Source organism: Phycodurus eques, chromosome 2, assembly GCF_024500275.1.
Source record: "Phycodurus eques isolate BA_2022a chromosome 2, UOR_Pequ_1.1, whole genome shotgun sequence".
NCBI classification, from domain to species: domain Eukaryota; kingdom Metazoa; phylum Chordata; class Actinopteri; order Syngnathiformes; family Syngnathidae; genus Phycodurus; species Phycodurus eques.
Window position 1 is genome coordinate 39,736,034 of NC_084526.1, and position 22,356 is coordinate 39,758,389.

Below are 22,356 nucleotides of genomic sequence, written 5' to 3' on the forward strand. Positions count from 1 at the left end.
GGTTACTGAACACAATAAATCAACATTTTAGTGTAAAATGTGAAAATACACACACACACACACACACACACACACACACACACACAAACATCATAATAAATTAACATTTTAGTGTAAAATGTGAAAATACACACAAAAAAAACAAACAAACATCAACCAGGGGTAGCCTGAAAGCAATGTGTACAGGATATTGGTTTTACAAGTCAAGGCGTCGCGGTGGAGTAAAGCGTCTGTAATTAAAAGCGTTTTCTACTGCGATCTAAGGAGGCTTCTACGGACGGGCCTGAACCACCACCCAAAACACAGCAAACACTCACATTCTTCCATTTGAAGCTGCTCCACTGACTCCATTACTATAAAAAGAGTACATTTTCCAAATTATGTCAAATTAGAGTGTGTGTGAAGTGTGTGTGCGTGACTAACATTACCCTGGAAAGGCACCGTCGCGGACGCTGGGGTGTGTTTACGACATGCATGGGTCATTCCAGAATTGAAGGACATTTTCACAGAGCGTTCCAGGTATTTGGGCACAAAATTGAAAAGAAGAACAAACAAAAGTAGTGCGGGCTTTGGGAACAAAGAGATGAATTAAACTGCTGGAACGGCGTGTGTGGGTGGTGGTATGCATGGTGAGAGCAGACAGCGAAGATAGGGTGGGGTCTCTTGCCAATGTGTCTTTTACAAATGAAAGATACAATAAACAGATTGGAGTAATACTTACATTAAATTGATATGAAAATTCAATTTTACTTTATTGAATTATAAAGGATTTGTTCAGCAATATTTTTGAAATAGGTTTTTTAGGTGCCTGAATATCAGTAACAGGGTGGAGGAAAACACAGCACATAAATTAAATACTGTACAGGAGCTCAAAGTGTACCGTTGATGGTTGAGTTGGATTGAATTACAGGTTTATTACCGCAATTTCCCGTGTATAATGCGCACCCATGTATAATACGCACCTCCAACGTTGACCTCAAAATTCAGGAAAACCCTTCTACCTATGAATAACGCATTTTTACAATGCATGATGTTGCTTCTACCCATATGATCATCCATCCATCCATCCATCCATTTTCTGAGCCGCTTCTCCTCACTAGGGTTGCGGGCGTGCCGGAGCCTATCCCAGCTGTCATCGGGCAGGAGGCGGGGTACGCCCTGAACTGGTTGCCAGCCAATCGCAGGGCACATACAAACAAAACACCATTCACACTCACAGTCATGCCTACGGGGAATTTAGAGTCTCCAATTAATGCTTTTTTTTGGGATGTGGGAGGAAATCGGAGTGCCTGGAGAAAACCCACGCAGGCACGGGGAGAACATGCAAACTCCACACAGGCAGGGCTGGGGATTGAACCCGGGTCCTCAGAACTGTGAGGCTGACGCTCTAACCAGTCGCCACCGTGCCGCCCCCATATGATCAAAACATGAAATATTATCTTTTTTTTTTTTTTTTTAAAGAATTATTCTGAAGTTAAGCACTTTTCTTGAACACCTAATACTTAATTTTTATTTACTTGCTCTTATTTTGAAATCCCCAGCCCTACTTTTATTTAGTAAATGAGAAAATACACAGTTGTGCTCATGTTTGATTACCCAGGCAGAATTTGTAAGATGGGTACAATTCTTTGAAGAAAACACGAAGGACCAGGCGAAACACATTCCATTTTATTTTAATGGGATTCAAATTAAACGGTCAAGCTTGCTGTCACAATCACGTGGGACAATACCCATAACAGAAGTATTTCGCCGTAAATTTCGACTTTAACGGTGAAATCCGAGTTACGCGGAAATTCGTGTTACGTCGCCAGCGTAGGAACGGAACTCGTTCGTAAATCGAGGACTTCCTGTACCTATATATAACGCGCACGATTGACGTTTGACAATTTTTCGGGGAAAGAAATGTGCGTTATACACGAGAAATGACGGTACCTATTTTTGTAACACACACAAAAAAAAAAAGAAAAAGTAAAATAAAGGGTCTGTTTTTCAACAATGTTACAGCCTAAACCGTCCTCCAATTCTGGAATGACCCATATGTGTTCTTGCAGAATCATGAGTCACTTAAAATCACATTTATCAATATTGAATCATATTAAAATGAACCTTTATCAGCTCGATCCTCAGCACATATGCGAGCCAGCCACAACATTGACTTGACCATTACGTTCTTGTTGTGCATATGAGTGTGCGATCCCTCACCCTGCAGCTCCTTGATCGGGAACCTTGAGAAAGTCCAGATTAGGTCCAGGTTGCGGTCGTACGCTGCCCCTCTCCCTGGACTGGCTGAGGTTGCTGGGGAGGTGTGGGCGCACGGCGTCGTCCTGGTGCTGATGGAGAGAGTTCCTCGTATTGGCCATGTGATTGGTGTTCTTCAGCCAGCCGTTCTGGTGAGCGACTGCAAGGAGGAGCGAGGACAAATATTTAGCCTAGTTTGCTGGAGCCTCATGTGCAGGTGGTTTATTTGTGTTAAATAATTTCACTTCTGAATAAAGTTGTTTATGTAACATGGTTTCATGATTGTGTACATGCTAGACGCAAGGTGTTGGTGCTTTATGATCCTGTCCGTTTTAAGTGCTTTGCCACCATCTTTTGGTATTTATACGGAACTTTGGGGGGAGTCAATAATTTGTGCATTTTTGGTCACATAAATCTGACATCCCTGCATGGATAAAGTATTTTCTTAGATATATTATTACAGGAATGCAAAATGCATATTTTTTTCCCCTGAATAGAGCCCTATTGTTAGAATAAAGGTGTCTTTTCCAAAATAAAAGATGTAATATAATGAGAATAAAGTTGTATTTTTTGAATTCATGACTCTCTTTCCTAACTAAACTCTGACTTTAATATCATATTGAAACTTTATCTTGGAAAAATACAACTTTAATCTCACTTTAGACTCCAACTTTGTTTTTTAATATTAATTTGTCCCAACCAAAAAAAAAAAAGGCAACTTTTTAAATCATCCCACATTCAGGGGAACACATGGTAGTTATGTTAAATTGTCGTTAGGATTATGAGGGCGTCCTGGGAAAATCTGGTGAAAGCAGCACCTGGAGGTCCAGGTGCGGCCCGTGCTGGCGTATTTTGGTGAGTTCTGGAGCGGCTCTGGGTGTTGCCGGTCCTGGAGGGACCTATGAAGGAAAGGTGACGCTAGTGGGTTCTGTCCACATCATCAGGGCTCATTTTTTGTAACGCCAGTTCGGTTCTACTCACGTGTGTTCCGAGGAAGTCCTGGTCCGACGCTGACCTGCAGATTTTTGCTGGAAGGCTTGAGCACGGCTATGTCTCCCTGACCCTGGACGAAGGCGACCTGTCGGGTGCCAGCTCCGCCACTCAGGATGCCCCAGTTCTCCTTCTTCAGCTTCAACGACAGTCTAACGTCCAAAGAAATAGCTCGTTTAGGTTTCTGCGCCGTGTGTGATGAAATACCAGTTGTTGAAAGGTTTACAACTACCGTAACATCTACGCTAATTTCCGCTAGCGTGCCTCGTTGCATTCCATGTTATTCTCCGAAACCCACGCTAATTAAGTTTTTTTTTTTTTTTTTAACCCAATCCAACACTTCTTTTTCACGGCAACTATAAGGGAAAGTCGATTATTTCTATATGTACGATACGATTCGCGTGTTTTAATAAAACACGTGTGTGTGTGTGCGCGTGTCCTTACGTGTTACTAAACTTGAGCGGTAGAGTCTTCTGGGTTTTCTCCTCGAACCTGCGGGCCAGTAAGCTGATGAACTCCGTCTTGAAGACGCACTCCAGCAGACTGTCGTACTCCTGCTCGTGTAGGATCATGAAGTCATCCTGCAGGGTGCTGGGGGGGGGGGACGACAACACAAAATAACATGTCGCCGGGTCAGAAACCCTAAATATTGTCAGTGGATATAAAACACATATGATAAAATTGACTTTGATTTTGAAGAAAGTACTTGCAGGCTTCTTTGGACTTTGGTATCACATATTCTATACAAGAATACTACTAGGCCCAACTAGTAGGCAATAGTAGTTTTGTCTCACTAGTAACATGTTTTTGTTCTTCTAGTATGTCAAAGTTGTCTTGCTATAGAGGCCAAGGAGAGAGAGAGATACCCAGCTTAAGGTCCATGTACTAGTAGTACCCTCTGTCTTCAATCGTAAGACAATTCAGTGCACTAGTAGAATGACCAGGGCGCACTAGTAGAAAGACTTTGGCATACTCACAGGACAATTATGTTACTAGTGAGGCAAAACTAGGCACTAGTTGAAAAACAGAAACGATAGTAAGACTGCACTGAATTGTCTGACTTGCGATGACAGTTCGTACAACGAGTGCCGCACAACAGTTTATTAGTAACATTTCATTGCGTACTAGTAGGCCAAAAGTGGCACTTGTAGCGAGGTTCCGGTACTAGTGAGCCCTTGTCGTTCTACGAATGCCCTGAAGAGTGCACTAGTACAAGGATGTGGAATAAATGCTCAAACGGCTTTCCATTAGGACAAATGAGTACCTCAAAGACACTCCCAAGATCCTGTCCACGCTGATGAACCGCTTGAGCACCTCGGTCACTTGTCCTTTCTCCTGTCCCTGTTTCACCTTTTCTCTTCCAATCAGGTACAACGACTTCGGCGTCAGGATCAAGTCCCTCTTGATTGGCTGAGTGCGGGAAACATAATCCATTAGAATAAAATAAATCCGCACAGAAACGGAGGGTCGAGTTTCAAACCCACCTTGAAGCGGCGATCATATTTAGTGACTTTGTCTGCAAAGTCGATCTTCTCCCTCTTGGCCAGAAACTGTCGTAGCTCGGGCCTGTCATCCATGCCCAGGTAGTCTCCCACAAAGTTTCTGTTCAGGCTGTGTCGCCGCCTTTCCTTGTGATTCAGCAGCAGGTCGGACGCTACGCGCACACGCAAATAAACGCACGGTGAGTAAGCGCAGCGTGCACACTGGGCCTAAACGTGGCACCCACTCACCTTCCTCGCGCATTTGGACATACTTCTTACAGGCCACGTATTTCCGCCAGGCTTTTTGAATGGTTCGGGCATAGCCGTCAAACTTGCGCTCCCTCGTCTCCTCGAGCAGAAAGAGCTGCCAAAAGAGAGACGGAACCACTTCAATTCTATCACACACCACCAAAATACATGAACAATAAAAAGCCATCCATTTTCGAGACCGGTGATGCCCAACCAGTGGCGTGAGAGATCATCAGCTGTGCGGCGAGAGATGATATCATTTCATTTAATTGGTCCGAAAATCACATTTACTACGAATAATGCATTTTTGTTCATCTATCTATGCCAGCAACATATAGCGAAAGGCAAAACAATTAAATGTGATTCCAATTGATGACAAAAGATGAATGCGCCATTCCACTTATTCGGTGCCATTTGCGTTCCCAGGAAATAAAATGTATAAATGCAGCATTAAGTTAACTGTAAAATAAAAAAAATATATATTTAAAAATAGTGTCCTGAAAATTGATCAGATTGCAGATTTAACAAATCCAATTTCAAATATAAATTTTAAGTACCTTCAACACTGGAAAAATATTTGTTACCTTTAGAATTTTTTTTTTATAACATGCTTATGTTACTCCTCATCGCAATCCTCATCGCAATTCAAATCTCGGCACAGTCCTGTTACCGAAATGATTATTTTTAAATATTATTTATTTTCAAATTATTATTATTATTATTTTTTTTTTGCTGAATCACTGTATGTGCTTAGTGTCCACATAATATTAGCATAAATGCCTTGTGGTTATATTTGCTGCATTTCTTAATTCTATGCTAAAAACTAATTTAACCTGTTACTTTTAATCCTGTTACCATAATGAAGAGTTTTAGTATAATAAAACAATGACTTACAAAGAGTAACGGTGCCTAAGATGGGCCAATACTCATTATGAGTAGTTCAATGTGTGTATTATCCTATTTTGAATTGGAACAAGACAGACATTTATGTTTCAAATTATTACTATTCTGGGGCATCCATTTCACATTCGTTGCAAATTGACCAGTGCTCTGATTGATCCAGCAGATGGCACTGTGGTGAAAGAAAAGCTTTGACACCAATTTTGTATTCATTTTTTATTTCTTTTTAACCACTAACTTTGCAGATTCAGCATTTCAAACAATATTTTGACACCCTTCTATTGTACAATGAGAAACACTTTTGTTGTAAAATAATCACTATCGTGCAAAAAGGAAGTACTGACAATGGTGAGCCCTTTTTTTTTTTTTTTTTTTTTTTTTTTTTTTAATAAAGGATCTTCTGCAATTATCTCATGCATACCAATGTTCTTTTTGGAATTAAGAAACAATTGATTACTTACTATCAATTGCAAAAGTATAAAAAAAAATGGAGAAAACAAAACACAAAAACAGAAGCAGCGAAGTCAGTTACTTTGAAAACGTTTGCCTATGACTGAAGGTTTAAGAGTAGCCTTTCAAGAAATGTGTACAGGCATAAAAATATTTTGTGAACAACGTGTGTCAGTTTGAGTTTACGGGCGCAAATGATTATGCCCCATGAATTCTGCCTAGCAACAAGTGGAGTGAATGTGCTGTGTGAATGAAAAATAACCTGGGAATTTAAATTCATTTACTTGCGAGCTACAATGTTATTTCACTGGAAAAAAAGTAAATTGCATATCCTGTTTCTTTGTATAATCACAGAAAGGGCAGTAGTCTTATACGACACGGGAGAACTTTTTTTCTTCTTCATTATTTTGGCATGAGAACATCATTTTCCCAGTTCAAGTAAACCAGCTGTTTTGAGCTTTAGTCTACACGTAATTTCCTGCGAGACGATCACGAACATGCAATTTACACTCTGTGGCCTCCAAGACTGCCAGACTAAACATCCTGCCCACCAGCACGGCCCAGCCACTGCATCAGGACACACCATACCACCACCACAACGACAAAAGACAAACAATCAACAACAACACCACCGCAGCCAATGAAAGCTGTAAAAATAACCCCCAAGCCTCATTGGATTTTACGACCCATTCATCTTTTTCATGGGTCATTTGTTTGCCGTGTACAGACAGCCTCTAACCGTCGTTTATTAGTATAGCAACGCACGTAGACCGATAATATAACAATACTCACAGTCATTCCTCCTTTCTCCTCTTCGAAGAACTAATATTCCTGCAGATTACTAAAGAGCTGAGACATGTCCGTGTATAGCTACATGTATTACACTACCCCCAGGTGGCTAAAGCATGCACACCAGGAGGAGCTGCACAATGACCATTGAACTGAAGCAAAAAAAACAAATGAATATTTAATATATTCACATCATATTTAATCATCATTACTGTATGTTTTTATAAAGTACAACATTCTCGAGTGATATTTTTCTACAGTGGGGAAAGAAAAAAGATCCATGAACAATATAGTCATATCACTTCTACAGTAAGATTTGTACGGGTACAACAAAGTATAATATTATTGACTGTGCTAACTATTCTGGAATGCCCCTCCCCCAGAAATGAAAGCAGCTACCTGTGTAAAATGTTGAAATTACGGGATCCATTCCCACACACACATCTGCATTTTGGGCTGTTTTACTGCTGCTTCTCCTCCTGTCTCTTACAGCATTTTAACACAAAAAGTCACTTCGGCCAGTGTGCGCATAACATAGGGCTTAGCTGTACGAATTGAAGTTCTGGCCAGATCGTCCATCACCACTTACGGTCTTTGCGACCATCTGGTTTGGCATCAAACAATCTTCACTTGTCCGAAAACTAATTAGCCAGCTTCTGTCTTATCGCACAGAAAGGTTTGTTTTGAGAAGCCTGTCAGCCGCTTTCATTCTGTGTGATATTTGACTTTCATAAGCGCACCTCAGTGACGTGGACTTTGAGCGTGAGGCGGGGGAGCGCGCTGGTGAATAAGTAACATTCAGCATCAGCTGTGAGGATGAATTAAGACTGAGTTGTCTGTGCATTCATTTTCTACGCATGCGCGCGCGCGAGCGTTTGTGCGCGATGTATACAGATCTCATCAAGCGCGAGCGCAGACTTGACACAAGCGGCGCTTTCATAGAAAATGGCCGGGGTGGAAAAAAGACGAGCCTATTGGATGTTGTGTCAACTCGGCAACCACACTGCGCACTTTGTTGAGTCAATGCTGACGCGGGGCGAGGGCTCGGGTGGCGTCGCCTCCCCAAAGACGAGCAACCGCCCGTGATTTGGGATACTCATGCCTGTGCAAAGCCGTTTGAGCATTTATTCCATGTCCCTGATAGCCTGCTTAAGGTCCATTTACTGTACTAGTATGATTTTTGTCCTCACAAGCAAAGACAAGTTAGCGCACTATTGTAGTAGACAACTTGGGCACACTAGGTGAATGACTGTCCTAGTAGCAACATTTTTCCACGATTGTATGACATTTCAGCACAGTAGTAGGACAACTTTGGCATACTAGTAGAATAACTATGTTACTAAATTGCTAAATCTTTACACTAGTTGACATCTGCTTGTTACTACTAGTACTACTTAATTGCTAGGTGCTAACTAGTAGAATTGTATATTGGTATCAGTGGCGTGCCTTAATAGTAACATATTTGTCCTACTAGTATGCCATAGTTGTCCGATTAGTGTGCAGAAATATCATAGCACAGTAGTGTAAAAATAAACATCAATACTACTAGTATGTTTGTTGTCCTCACTAGCGAGACAAAATAAGACAAAGTTGTTCTACTAGTGCCCTCAAAAGAGCAAGGAAAATAAATGCTTAAAAAGCTTTATGGAAAGCATTTATTCAATATCCTTGATATCTAGCTTAAGCTCCTTATACTAGTATGCTCATTATCCCCCCCCAGTAAGGCAATTCATTGCACTAGTAGAACAACTAAGTCTTCCAAGTAAATTTTTTCCACAACTGTATAGTATGACAATTACATTTCACTAATGAGGAAAAACTACTAGTGGTACTAGTAGTACGGACCAGGAGGCTACTAGTGCGTGACACTTATCTACTATTTGGAGTGTTACTACTAGTGCAGCATAGCAGTTTATTGCTTAGCTTTAATTGCATCTTAATAGGCCAGAAGAGGCACTAGCAGTGGACAAAAATGTTACTAGTAGGAGACAGTCATTTTACTAATGCACCTTAGTTATTCTACTTGTGCGCTGAATTGTCTTACTAGTGAGGACAAAGAGTGCACTAACACATGGAGAAGGTGGGTTCTTATCTCAACCACTTATTCGCCGTTTTATGATCAGGACAAAGGCAGGTCTAACATAAAATTAGTGCTTTGGTGCCAAGGAACTATGCTGAAGTGAGTTGAGGAGCTTCATGTCATGATTTGCCACCATCTTGTGGAACCCGAGAGGCAATTCTAAAGCTTTTTAAGAGCGGCTTCCACTACTTGCAGATTTTGCCAATTCGCGGCTGGGCTCGGTAGGCTGTACACTTAAAAACAAAAGCGTACAGGAGCAGCTCGACTGAAACGTGCAGAGAAGGTGACGCTGCGAGGCCAAACGTACCGACTCGGGGGCTTTGACGAACACCTTGGTGCGACCCAGCTGGAACTGATCTTGGTCCATGTTGACGGAGCGCATGAGGTGAAGGACACCTTGTTTTTCGTCTCCTCGCCATGAGGGCCACGACTCTTTGGTCAGGATGGCGTACCTGCAAAAACAAAGATCAATTGCTTGGTATTCCTTCCTTGCTTTACGCCTTCCTTGTTTAGTCACTCTTTGAACTTTGTTGATTACTATTCTCCCTTCTCGTCAGCAGGGCTTAATGTGTTTGTCTTTTATTTTGGTACTTTGGTTTCCCAAACTCATTGCTAGCGCAAAGACTTCCAGCCAGTCGCGCATCGTTACAGAGGAGGTTTTTCAGCCTGTTTAACATGACATTAAATGACAGACATTCAATGACAGATTCAGACTTTCACACGAGGACATCCAAATATGCTTGAAGTCTTGCATGCAGGCAATTAAAGCAAGGTATTTGCACATTCAAGACTTGTTTTGAAGACATTTTTATCGCCACTTTGAACACATTTCAGACCTCTCACTCACTTAATGAAACCGAATGAAGGCTGATGCCTCTGCTCATTGCAATTTCCCTTACGTTAAAACGCAAAACACTAATTACTTTACAAAGTTGTAGGCAGGAAATGTAGCAATGTTGTATATTGTATTTGGCATTTCAAAGCCCCTTGAACGGACGTGTTTCAAGATTTCATGTCATCTATCCTCATCAAGGAAGTAGTTTCATTACCCGATGTGATTGTAGCCAAATGTTGAACTGTTTGAAATTGTCCTTTTATTAACTCTGATCCTCTGTGTTACATTGTGTTTTGTTTTATTTTTAAATCTCAATGACGATGTTGTTCACATGTTTAAATAAAGGATACATCAAAAAAAAAAAAATACAAGCTGATTCTGATTTTAGTCGTGTTTTTCCCCGGAATCTCCAACTTGCAACTGATTGCAAACTCAAAAAGAGCCACTCTCCTTACCAAATGGCCTTTGATGTACAAGTTTATTAAGAAAATCCCTAAAGATCCAAAGATGGTTCATTAAAATCTTTTGAATGTGTTGCTTGTCGCAATAAGAAGGGCTCTTCATGTTGGAAATTGTGTTACCTGTTGAGGAACTTCCTGAAGACACGGCGGTAGGCGTAGCCAGCGCGCCTCACCCTAATGTTCTCCTTCAGGCCCAGATATTCCACCTGGTGCTTCACACTGGACACACGCAAACACGAGGATCGACAAAATGTTGGCTGACTTTTATGTATTTGGACACAGTCTGGACCTCCATAAGAGCCAAGTACGTACAGTGAACACACGCTATATGGCGCTTTATTTTTCGCGCTGCTGCTGTATCACAGATTTTCAATAACAATAATATACATATATATATATATATATATATATATATATATATACATATATATATATATATATATATATATATATGTTTTTGTTTTTAAACAGAACTACAACACAAGGAAGTCCAAATCTAGAGTTGCACGTTTTTAGTGTAGTACCACATTGTTACCACATGGATATAAACATGCTACATCTTGCCCATGAGACTCATTTACTGAAAAAGTGTGGCAATATAGTAATGGCCCCAATACAAGTGGACTTTAAAAGCAAAGAGTCCAAAAAAAATTTCCTCAAGTCGCACCTTCATCCGAATGTGCACTAAAATGTATGCGTTGTCCCATGTCAGGAGGAATTCGGTTATGTATATTTGTAGTGTGTAATTATGCTAAGTTTTAACTAACGGACAATTCAGGCTTGGTAGAGGATTTAACATTAACCCCTGCAGTTGATTTCCAAGTATCAATACAAAGGTACACTGATCTCACTGAGAATGTTCCTGCATGACTAACCACTTTGTCATTGTATGCATATGAGCTACTTTTTCCCCCCCAACATGTGCCTCCAACAATCTATTTCGTACACTCCGACTTCCTTTCAAAACAGGGGTTCCGGTGCTAATTAATGGGCCGGACTCACAACAGGAAGTTCATAGACCGTGAACAATACAAGAAGTACTTCTCAGCCCCGTGAGTGGGGAAACTGAAAGAAAGCGATAAAGAAGGGGAACATCCCACACTTGTCATTAAAATGGCTTTTAGATGGGGAAGTAAAAAAAAAAAATGGATGGCGGAGAAAGGAAGCCATTGATAAAGAAAGAAGTTGGGAGGACGAGCTCGCTTACCGGCCCTCTTCCCAATCTCTGGGTTTCTTGGTCTCGTTGGGTTTGATACAGCGGATGTAATGAGGCGTACATTTCATCAGCGTGCTCACCAGGTCATTGGCTTGTTTCTGGGTGGTGGGAAAACAAGGCAGTTATTAATATGCTGGCCGTGAGGTAGCCCTGCACAATATAGAGAGATCCCATCGAAGAGCGGTATCAAAAAGACAAAAATGCTCAAGTACCTAAAAAAGGTAAACCGGGGAAAGTAACAACCACAATAGAGATAAACAACAATGAAAGCTATACCTAATGTTTTGACCATTTAGCATATCGTATATTTAATGGTCCTCTTATAGGGCCATAGTCTTTTGATTTTGATTTTTGATTTTTAAACACACCTGGCTTGTGCACCTTCAAGGTACACGTATTCTCCCGTAATGACCTATGGCCCACCCACCGCACATAAGCGGCTCAAGCGCAAGCACCAAAGTGGCGTGACTCATTGAAGCCCGAGGGTGGCTGTAACTTCTGGAGTGTGACGTTTTCCCCAAGACGTGAATGCTACAGAAACCAATTTGGAAAATATACACACTTTTAATGTGAAATTAATTCATTCATTTATTGTGTGTGTTCAAGCACCAAAGAGGCGTGACTCATCGAAGTCTGAGTGTGGCTGTAATTTCTGGAGGGTGGAGTTTTCCTAAGACATACGTATTAATGCTATCGAAACCAATTTGGAAAATATCCACACTTTTAATGTGAAATTAACATCTGTAGGAATTTAATCCTCACCAGTGACATGTGTGCACCGCTGACATGCCGACGGCTCCAACACACTTTGTAGGAGAATTATTATTTTTTGTTTAAGTCTGTATGAAATAAATCCAATAAAAGTAATTCAAATCATCATCTTTTTCTAAAGGACATCAAACAAACAAACAAACAAACACACTTACACTTGCACGCATACACACTCACAGAAACAAATGTGCACACACACGGAAACACCCACACGCACCTTAATTTTACTGCCTGCAGTAGTGGGCCGACCCTTCTTCTCCGCATTGAGGTTTTCGGGGAAGAGAGCTCTGAAAAAAGCTCTGTTGGAGAACAAAGTAAGCAGAGTTGAGTCACTATCAACATTAATTCAACATCATCTCTTGGCAGCCCAAAACAAATGTGCAGTTAATGATTCTATAACCGAAAAGGCCTTCAACCAGTGTCAACCATTTACGTTTCAAATCTAACTGGAGGTCACAGGTGCCGATGGTTAAACTAGGAAATGATTTGCTCGTACTCATTGGAACGAATCGTCCCTGTGAAAGTGGAAGCACAAACGTTTCTGGGCTTTTACTTGATCAGGGAACGGATGACAACCGCCCGGACCCAAAATGCCTTTTGTAGTTCTTTACTTAACATAGAACCCTATCTAGATCTTCAGACTGGATGCCTCACTATGAAGCAGCCTCTGTGTGATTTGATGGTTACTGATCAGCAAAGTGAAACAAGGATAATACTGGAATTGTAAATATTTTCAAATACAGTGGTGCCTAAGAGTTGAATTTGTTCTGCGACCGAGCTTGTAACTCAAATTACTTGTATATCAAATCCATTTTCCCAATTTAAACGAATTAAAATGTCATTAATCTGTTCCAGGACCCTCTATTATTAACAAAGAAAAATAGTACTTTTTTGTAAAATATAAGAACATGATGAAACAGAAAACCATTGTTTTCTGCATTACATACTGTTTTATGAAGTATAATTAAGGCAGAAGGAGGACTTCCAGGCACATGCCAGCATAATATTTAGTTTTAACATGTAATGCGTTTTTGTACCTGTACTGTTACCACATCCTCTGGACAGAATTCGACATATATTTGTGATCTCCGTTCTCTTGAACAAAACTATAGCTCAGTTGAATACATGGGTATGACTCTTTGGATTACCCTTGCAGTGGTTAAGTAGGATGGCCACTTTGAAAATCAGCATCCCATAAAAACACATTTACTTGGAAAAACATGACCTATTATCTATTTGGAAAATAATTAACTGCAATAAATTTTATGTTAGCAGGAGTGAATCTCAATGACCCATCTTGATGATCTGATAGCACGGAGGCTACCTTTTAATTTATTTTCCATATCGTTCGCTTAATAGCATAATTGCCCAAGTCATTTTCAACTTACTTACTGTCACAGTACAACCATAAAAAACCTCTCTTTTCTTTATGCCTACGTATATTCTTAGTCATCCAGGTCATTGTAATCTGTTGAATTATTTTTTTTCTTCCTTGTTTTATGACCATGAAAAAATAACTTCGGCAATTATCCTATTAGGCTAAAAATATATATAATTCTTGCACAGGTTTTCGCCTCCTTTTGTTCTGATATTAGAAAACAAATAAACTGAGCTTCTCTGAAGTTGACACACGCTGTTGTTATTTTATTGTTCTTTCTTGCGTTGGAATTCTTCGCCCATGTTGTTCCCGATGTGGGTTTATTTAGATTTGAGCGCGGACCTAAAAGCTGGGTGGCCAGAGAACAAAGGCCCCGCAGGTTACGTGTGCTAATAACATCCAGTTGACACTGGTCATCCCTTTATTCTCATTGAATCTGCTATGGTCAAGAACTAGGCAGTTCGCTTCCCTTCCGAGCTTCCTTCATGACGGCCACACGTTTTATTGCATGTACCTTGAGTTGTGAGTTTAATTTGTTGTGTGAGCAAGCTTGTATCTCAATTTACTTGTTCATCAAATCAATTGTCCACATTGAAATGAACTAAAATATCATTAATCCATTCCAGCCCCCCCAAAAACCACCACATTTTTGTGATATGTTTTTAATAAAGAAATAGTGCTGTTGTTTATGAGAACTTGATTTCTAGGGATCCTAGCGTCTCATTCTCCGGTGTGATCCGGCTGACGCTGTAGAAGGGGAAGTAAGCTGCATATCTCAAATGCAGCCAGACTTGATTCAAAGGTCATGTCGTAATACCGCCTACCCGCCCACCCAGACACCTTTTGCATCACAATAGTTGCTTAGACGCTTACATTGTCACCTGTCTGAAAGCATAGCTATCATGTAGGATTTTTATAGCTAAAAGGAAGTGATGTTCATCCAGACATAAGTGAACAAAATGTATGAAGATCCCACATAAGCAAGACAAATATCACGAGTCTGCTATATTGAAAGCAGATCTGGATTTGGGGAATTTTGTGTTTTATTCACGACATCATCTATGGATTCTGTGAGGATTGTCACCCAAAATTGTACTGGGAATCCTCCGCCCATCCATTTTCTACATAAACTGGCGCTCGTCCCAGCTGACTTTGGGCCAGAGGATGCGCCACCCTGGTGTGGTCGCCCATGAATCACAGGGCACAGAGGAGATTTAAAAAGTCTACACAACCTTATTCAAATGCCAGTTTTCTGTGATATAAAAAAAATGAGACCAAGATTAAAAAAACATTTCAAAACTTTTCCCACTATTTATGTCAACTATAACTTGTACAACTCAATTGTAAAAAAAAAAAAAAATCTTTTTGACTTTGGAAGTAAAAGTAAACTGTGGTTGGACAAGTGTGCACAGCCTCATGACTGGGGATGCGACTAATTAACCATTTTAATTCAGACTCATGTTAAACTGGAGTCCATTTAAAGAGACTCTTATTAACCCTAAATAAACTTCAGTAAAGTTTAGTACTTTTACTGACATTTTTATCTTGCAGAATTTATTTTATTTTATTTGTTTTGCTTTCTAGCAGAAGCCTGAAGATTTTGTGCTACCACTGACTATTTGGAACTTTTCATAATTCCTTCCACCTTGACTAAGGCCCTAGTTCCTGATGTTGCCATCACTATGCTGCATGGTAGGGACGGTGTTCTTTTGGTGATGAGCAATGTTGCGTTTGTGTCAAACCTTTTGAAATTACAACCAATTAGTTCAACTTTGGTTTCATCAGACCATAACACATTTTCCCTCATGCATTTGGGGGATTTCACGTTTTTTCAAAATCGGGAAACCAAGGTTGAACATTTTAGTTTCGACAAACAAACCTTCATACAGTCTTCAATGACCCTAACATGCATATTTTTTTTATATGGGAGGAAGAACCCAGAGAAAACCCATGCAATCAAGGGGAGAACATGCAAACTCCATGCAGGACACTCGACTGTGAGGTAGACATGCTAACCACTACGCCATCGTGCTGCCTTAATGCGAACAAACCAACCGTGAAAAATATCCAGGTAGACAAATTCAAAACTGTAGACAGGAGGTTGCATATACAAGTAAGTAACGCCTACGCCAATGAAAACAACCCCTCTTTTGCAAAAGAAAAACAAATCTGAGTCCAATGTGATCAGGTGTGGCTGCAATGAAATAGAAGTTACTCACATTTGACTGCTCTGCATCAGCTCAATGAGGTCATTGAACAGAACGTCTCTGTTCCTTTCACAGAATCCTTCTGCGTCGTAGGACACCTGGAAAGGAGGAGAGGGCCATTATGGGATGTTAAGCTACAGTATTTAAACCTTGAGCTTGATGAAAATAGCACATGTGGGAAAATAATATTGCTCTTAATCGATAGATTGTATTTTATGAGGTCGTGGGGAAGAGTGTTGGGTAAAGAAAAATAATTTACTCCTCCCAGGTGTTGTGTGGTATTAAAAGTGGAGCATAAATTGATCCGCGTTATCCCTCCACTTTAGTAGCCTGAGAATGGAGGAATGTTTATAGCCTGGTCATGGGAGCCCCTCAAGTCATTACAGCATGGCTCATTAAGCATGCGGCATGTGTGCCAGGCCGAGGCCAACAAACATCTGGAGGAGGAGGGCGGCCAACCGCCAGAGCTCGATACGTGAATACTGAAAAAAAAAAATTACGGCTGCGTATTAAGTGTCGCGTTGTTACGTAACAGGTTTTCTGAACTTACATAAATATACAAAGCAGACATGCTAGAGGTGTTAGTTTAAACCCCAAAAAGTAATGACATCGCCACCAGAAGTAAAACCAGCACGAGCCTAAGCTATATTTATAAGGAGCAGCAGCAATACCCATACTGACACCACTGAAATAACAATTTAATAATGCTGCACACCACTAACCACTACACAAGGTGGAGTAACCTTTGGCTCATAAATACAGTGAGGACGAGTGAGCTAAGTTATCAAAATATACAGTGGTGCCTTGAGATAGAGTTTTTTTTTTTTTTTTTTTTTTTTTAAAATAAGGAACATACTGTAGCACTCTACAGTATTGTACTTCAGAAAAACATACAGTAATATCATAATTAAACAGAAAATAAAGAATTAAACACTCTGTGCATCATGATTAAGTCACTGCGGCGCCTTCTGGCGTGCGCCTTGGCCACCAGGCAATATAATACAGTCATGCGGATACAAGCGAAGAAGAGTTTCACAACTACTGTAAATGACTCCGAAAACTGCAGTAATATTAGTTGTTTTGCGCAGGGTATAAAGAATATATGCCTGTGAGTATTGTTGTTTGGGTTCAACTATCCGTTGCTTGAAGCATTATATAACCCCGCCACATAGATGCTAGTTTGGTTAGCCCATCTATAGCGTTTTGCATTGTGTGTTAGCATTACACTAAAAGACTATCGTACAAGGCAAAGGTTTGTGGTTGTTTTAAATACATAATGTTTAGTTTGACAATAAATTTCAACTGGGCAGTGCATTAAACAGCTTTAAGCCTCTTTTTTTGAAGAATTATTAACTATCTGCCAAATTGCTCCTTTTTGTGACGTGAGTTGAATTGAGTTCACTTCCCCCATACAGTTCTCCTACCTCAAATGTTTGCTCACAAGTCAAAGCGGAAAATTGGCCAAACAACGGCAAGGGCAACTTGTATCTCGAAAAACCTCTAATCTCAAGACACCACTGTATTATTTTTGGCATATAGTGTGTTATGGCATCTTGGTGCCAAGGAACTACAGTGTATTCACAACATTCTCTGTTATGATTGACACTGTCAGAGAGGTATTCATTCAACATGTTTATCGTGGTTGTGGTTTGTAGAGATGCACAGCATAATACTGAGAGGGGTTTCTAATATTTTGCTGTAGTTTGATGGCATAACCAAAATATTAAAACCACCTCTCAGTATGATGCTGCGCAGTTCCACACCACTGCAAACTACAATCACAATAATAATCATATTGTTACATGAATACCTCTCTGACTTTTCATTCAAAATTAAGTAATATTATCCCTCTCATTGGAGAATCTTTTATACGCGTCATTAGACTTTTGTGCTGTGCATGTACCTAACGAGAGGATGTTCATGTTTATAGAGAGGGGACCGACCTTGCCAGCGTAGTGGTGGATGATGAAGCCTTGGTTCCAGCTGTTAAAGTGCTCGTGAGTGTTTATCTGCATGCGGAGCTTCTGCAGCATGGTCTGGTCCGCCCCCTCGCCGACTGCGTGCATGGTGGCGCACACGTCGTCCAGGATGCTCATGATGCCGGGGGGATTCTGGGAAAGACCGGTTAAAACACTGCTTTATCCCTAGCCTTTAATCCTACATCTGGTGCACGATATTTTTTGTTGTTGATTTGTGCCAACTGCAATTTCCATTTCACTATGTACGGAGAGAACCTGTTTAAAATGATTATTCATATCAAGTTATTTTTTCTTGTACATTTAATAGGGCAGCACGGTGGGACTCATGGTTAACTCAGACTGAATCCATAAAAATGTGTGTATATTATTACATTAAATTTGTATGCCGATTAAAACAAATATTTCGGCTGTTTTCGGCTCTCTTCTAATGAACATTTTCTATAGGTGTGAATGTGAGTGTGAATGGTTTTTTGCCTGTATGTGACCTGCCATTGGCTGGGCGAACAGAGACTTCCAATTTGGTGACGCTTCTTTATATCAGCATCTCCTTGTTAATTATTGATTCGTCCAAACGTGTTAGGAAAATACAAACAAAAAGCAAACGGATCAATCTCAAGGACAATGATGAGCTACCACCCCGAATAAGTACCATGAGCGGTTGATGATAAATGAGCCCCTCAATATTATCATGGTTACAGGGGATTATCTGGCCATAGAGAAGACACAGTATAAATCAGAGTGTGTGGTGCGGTGTGGGGGGGCTGGTGGACACACTGTCCGGTCAACAACAATGTTAACAGTGTGTCGCACTCTACACACAGACACAAGTAGTGCCTTGTTAAGGGCAATGTGAACATGCAGCTGATATGGAGCCCCTGTATGCCTCCTCTCTGACACAACCAGCTTGTTTTAAAGCTCTTAAACATCTCAGTGGGACCGATGAAACTCATTATAACCACGCTTAATCACACACTAAGCTACTAGTTGAAAGAGGACAATTCTACTTTTTTTTTTTTTTGTAGACAGGAGAAGGAAGAGAACACTTCAATTTACAAGTTTACATTCTACAGAAAAGAATCACTGCCCAAGTACAGTTCAGTTGTATTTAACTTTTAAGGTCAATACATTTCCATATAATCTTGAAGAACTGTTTGTTTTTAGACGGCTATTTCGGTACAATTTTTATTTAACTTACGTATAAGTACAATACATATTAATTGAATCGCTATTTAAAAATTTTATTTCCCCCACATTCAAGCACAATGTTTCAGTGGCTTACAATAATATTAAATATACTTTTTTAGCAATAAAACCTTTGTCTTGTTTTTAGTGAAAACAAAGGCATACCACGCTTCAGCATTTTAATGTTGGTCATGATGGTTGTGGTTGGTGTAAAAAGTTTGCGAACAATTGCTTTAAATGATTAAATGGGCTGTGTTAATACTAGCAAGGTCCTCTATCAATGTTTATGTATAAAGAACTGGGTCTGTTGTGTGATGATGGACTCATTGGCATTTAGTTTAATATTTATTCGATTTTAAATATTTTTCTTTTGCATGCCTAAAGCTCCACCTAAATTGAAAAATCAAGTGTTTAAATACTAATGTGCCATAACATTAGGTATACTCGCACAGTCCATCTCATACTACACTCTAAGAAAGATTCTGCTTTTCCCAAGATAATGTTAATTTGAGTGTACAGTGAATCTCTGCATATTCACGGTTGGGCATTTGCAGATTTGCGGTATTTGCCCCGTGATTACCGTAGATAGCTAGCTACATGAGAGGGACAAATATAAGATAATATCATAAATATTCTGTTCAATTAGTAGCTTTTTGACAGGGTCCAGTAAAATTGAGGCTTATTACTTTTATGAAGGCGACATTTTTGAAAACAGTTAATGCAACACTAGATTGAGCCTTCATTGACAGATGTAGGCGAAACCAATAAGTTTTCGTTGAATATATCTGTGACATGGGTATTATTATTATATTGTTAATAATTGTGTATGTACTGTACAGGTTATTTACTTTGCTCTCGATGAGGTCACAGACAATCTTGTTATTGAAGTACTCAATAGGAGTCCACTTGATGCCCTCCTGAATATATTCCTCCTACAAACACACACATAGAAGAAACATTCGTTATAAAGCACCTATTGAGGCCGAAATTGATTCAGTCATGTAAAAAGTACAAATGATGTTGAGGAGCGTCACCTGTTCAGCCTTTAGAGTCAGCTCAATGAAAATTTGCTGCAGTTTTTCATTCACAAAGTTGATGCAGAACTGCTCAAAGCCATTTTTCTAAAGAGGAGGGAGACAATACGTGGTTAATAAAAGGCAAACACGTTAAGTGAGCTTTGTCTTCTGCTCGGGACGGATATCCTCTGAGCTCAGTGGGCTTTGTTTGGGGGCGGGGGGAGCTTTAAGCAGGCTGCCGGCTACAAAGAGGAAAAGCCACATTGTGTAATTGACGGCACATACAATGGACCTCCTGCTCGTCTGCATCTTCCTGTCTTGATGACCTTTTCAGACTGCGCAGGAGAGAACATTGCAAGTGCAGAATTTGATTGCATTCACAGGCTGTAATGTTGACGTCTTATGAGCAATCCAGAGCAGCGCAACAACAATCCAATGAAGCCCACTAAACAAACGCATAATCAGATTAGACGTGCATGTTGGCATCTGCTCTTTCAATCAGGAGATGGGACCCGTAGTTAAGTCTGATCCTGTGTGTTTAATCTGTTTATATGTCCTATCTTAATACCTGTTAATTTAATGGTTACTTTGTGTCAGCTTGTCAAACACTCACTTGGAAAATCTCAAATCCGTAAATGTCCAAAACGCCGATATTCAACTCCTGGTGATCCTTCACCATGGCTTTGTTGATGGACTGAAGAGAAAAAAAAAGAAAAAGAAAAAGAAGAAGGCCTATATTAAATTACATTAAGCTTAAACTTGGTGAATGCTCTGTATATTAGCATGTAACAAAGCTTGGTAACCTTTAATAAAGTACTCAAAACAGTACAGTGCAGTCCAGTATACATTGGTTGGAGTCTCAGTAGTAGTTAGCTTACTAAATTTATTCAAACGCTTAGCTTAGTACATTCATGCGAAATCTATTATTTGGTCTATAAAGGGCCTCATAGTGGCAAAACTACTTCATTCTATGATGATTCTAACTGTGTCCAAGTCCAATGTATAACAGCTACCTCAACCAGGAAGTCAAAGACACGCGAGTGCAATGCTTTGGAGAGGGCGTCGCGCGTGTAACACGCCTGCTCCACGTTCAAGGTCACGTCAATGGACTCAAGGGCACTGCCCCATTTGCTGTCCATCTTGCGGCTGGTCAGTTTCTCCTTTAGACGATTCTGGTCAATACCCAGCAAGAAGGCAGGGAACGCTAGAACTGTAAGGGAAAAGGAAAAGAGGGAGGAAGTCACGCTTTGAGTTGTGGTGGAATTGTAAAAAGAAGTGACAGAGAACAGACAAGTGTGCAAATGGAACATAGCAGTGACGATTGTACGACTGTTACATCCACATTCTGTGTGCTATTCACGCTTATCAAGAGTCGATTAAGTCTCTCTAACCAGAAAAGCGTCTACGTGTGACATCAGTGTGTTCAAATTTAGAAAACGGTGGCATTTGGTATTATGTAATCGAAAGAATACTCGTCATGAAAAATGACTACTGAATACAAGCTGTTGAAAAAAAGGGCTAGCACATATAGCAGCTCATTTGCCCCAACTTGCCGTTGATGCTGTCCCCTGAGAGCACCTCCCTGACTTGTGTGTGTGTGTGTGTGTGTGTGTGTGTGACTCACTTCCCTAAAAGGAAATGGCCCTCAAGTCTGCACATTGACTGCGTCTGGGAATGAATCAGTCCAATAGTTCTCTTTTTGGGACAATATGCTCCGAGCGGGTGCAAAAGTCACCTTTTGCTGCACCATGGGCGGTTTTTGTTCGTCAAAGTGGCAGCTGGCAGGAATGTGCCAGACAGAAAGACAGATGATCAGGCAAAAAGCCAAAAGGACAGACTGACAGGCGGACAGGTAGGCAGTAAGAAACTGACCACACAAGTTGACAGAATATCAGAAAGGTGGGGGCAAACAGACACACAGACATACAGAGAAAGAAGCAGACAAATCGGCAGGTAGGTAGACGGAGACAAAAGCAGACCAACAGACATAGAAACATTTCGATTCATAGACGGAGATGGGAACAGAAACACAGAGACAGAGGTAAACGGGAAAAAAGGGAACGAAAAGACAGATACCAGACAGTGTAAAAGAGGTGGAGAATGCCGTTTTGAAATGAGAGTTTGGCACTTTAGG

General features: G+C 40.4%; 1 protein-coding gene across 3 annotated transcripts in view; it reads right to left on the bottom strand.

The window, feature by feature from the left end:
• The window catches only part of myo1ea (myosin IEa), a 61,895-nt gene that overhangs the window by 3,594 nt on the left and 35,945 nt on the right, over nt 1-22,356 (bottom strand). For 2 of the 3 annotated variants that reach the window (XM_061670645.1, XM_061670647.1), the window contains 18 exons: nt 21,236-21,432; nt 20,836-20,916; nt 20,241-20,327; nt 20,055-20,138; nt 17,989-18,156; nt 16,058-16,143; nt 12,678-12,759; nt 11,681-11,787; nt 10,594-10,692; nt 9,485-9,629; nt 4,959-5,073; nt 4,713-4,882; nt 4,493-4,638; nt 3,673-3,819; nt 3,220-3,380; nt 3,057-3,137; nt 2,203-2,398; nt 318-353 (listed from right to left, as the gene is read on the bottom strand). In XM_061670645.1, coding sequence (XP_061526629.1) covers nt 318-353; nt 2,203-2,398; nt 3,057-3,137; nt 3,220-3,380; nt 3,673-3,819; nt 4,493-4,638; nt 4,713-4,882; nt 4,959-5,073; nt 9,485-9,629; nt 10,594-10,692; nt 11,681-11,787; nt 12,678-12,759; nt 16,058-16,143; nt 17,989-18,156; nt 20,055-20,138; nt 20,241-20,327; nt 20,836-20,916; nt 21,236-21,432 — 2,188 coding nt within the window. The remainder of the gene's footprint in view (nt 1-317; nt 354-2,202; nt 2,399-3,056; nt 3,138-3,219; nt 3,381-3,672; nt 3,820-4,492; nt 4,639-4,712; nt 4,883-4,958; nt 5,074-9,484; nt 9,630-10,593; nt 10,693-11,680; nt 11,788-12,677; nt 12,760-16,057; nt 16,144-17,988; nt 18,157-20,054; nt 20,139-20,240; nt 20,328-20,835; nt 20,917-21,235; nt 21,433-22,356) is intronic. The other variant, XM_061670646.1, reaches the window with a different exon arrangement.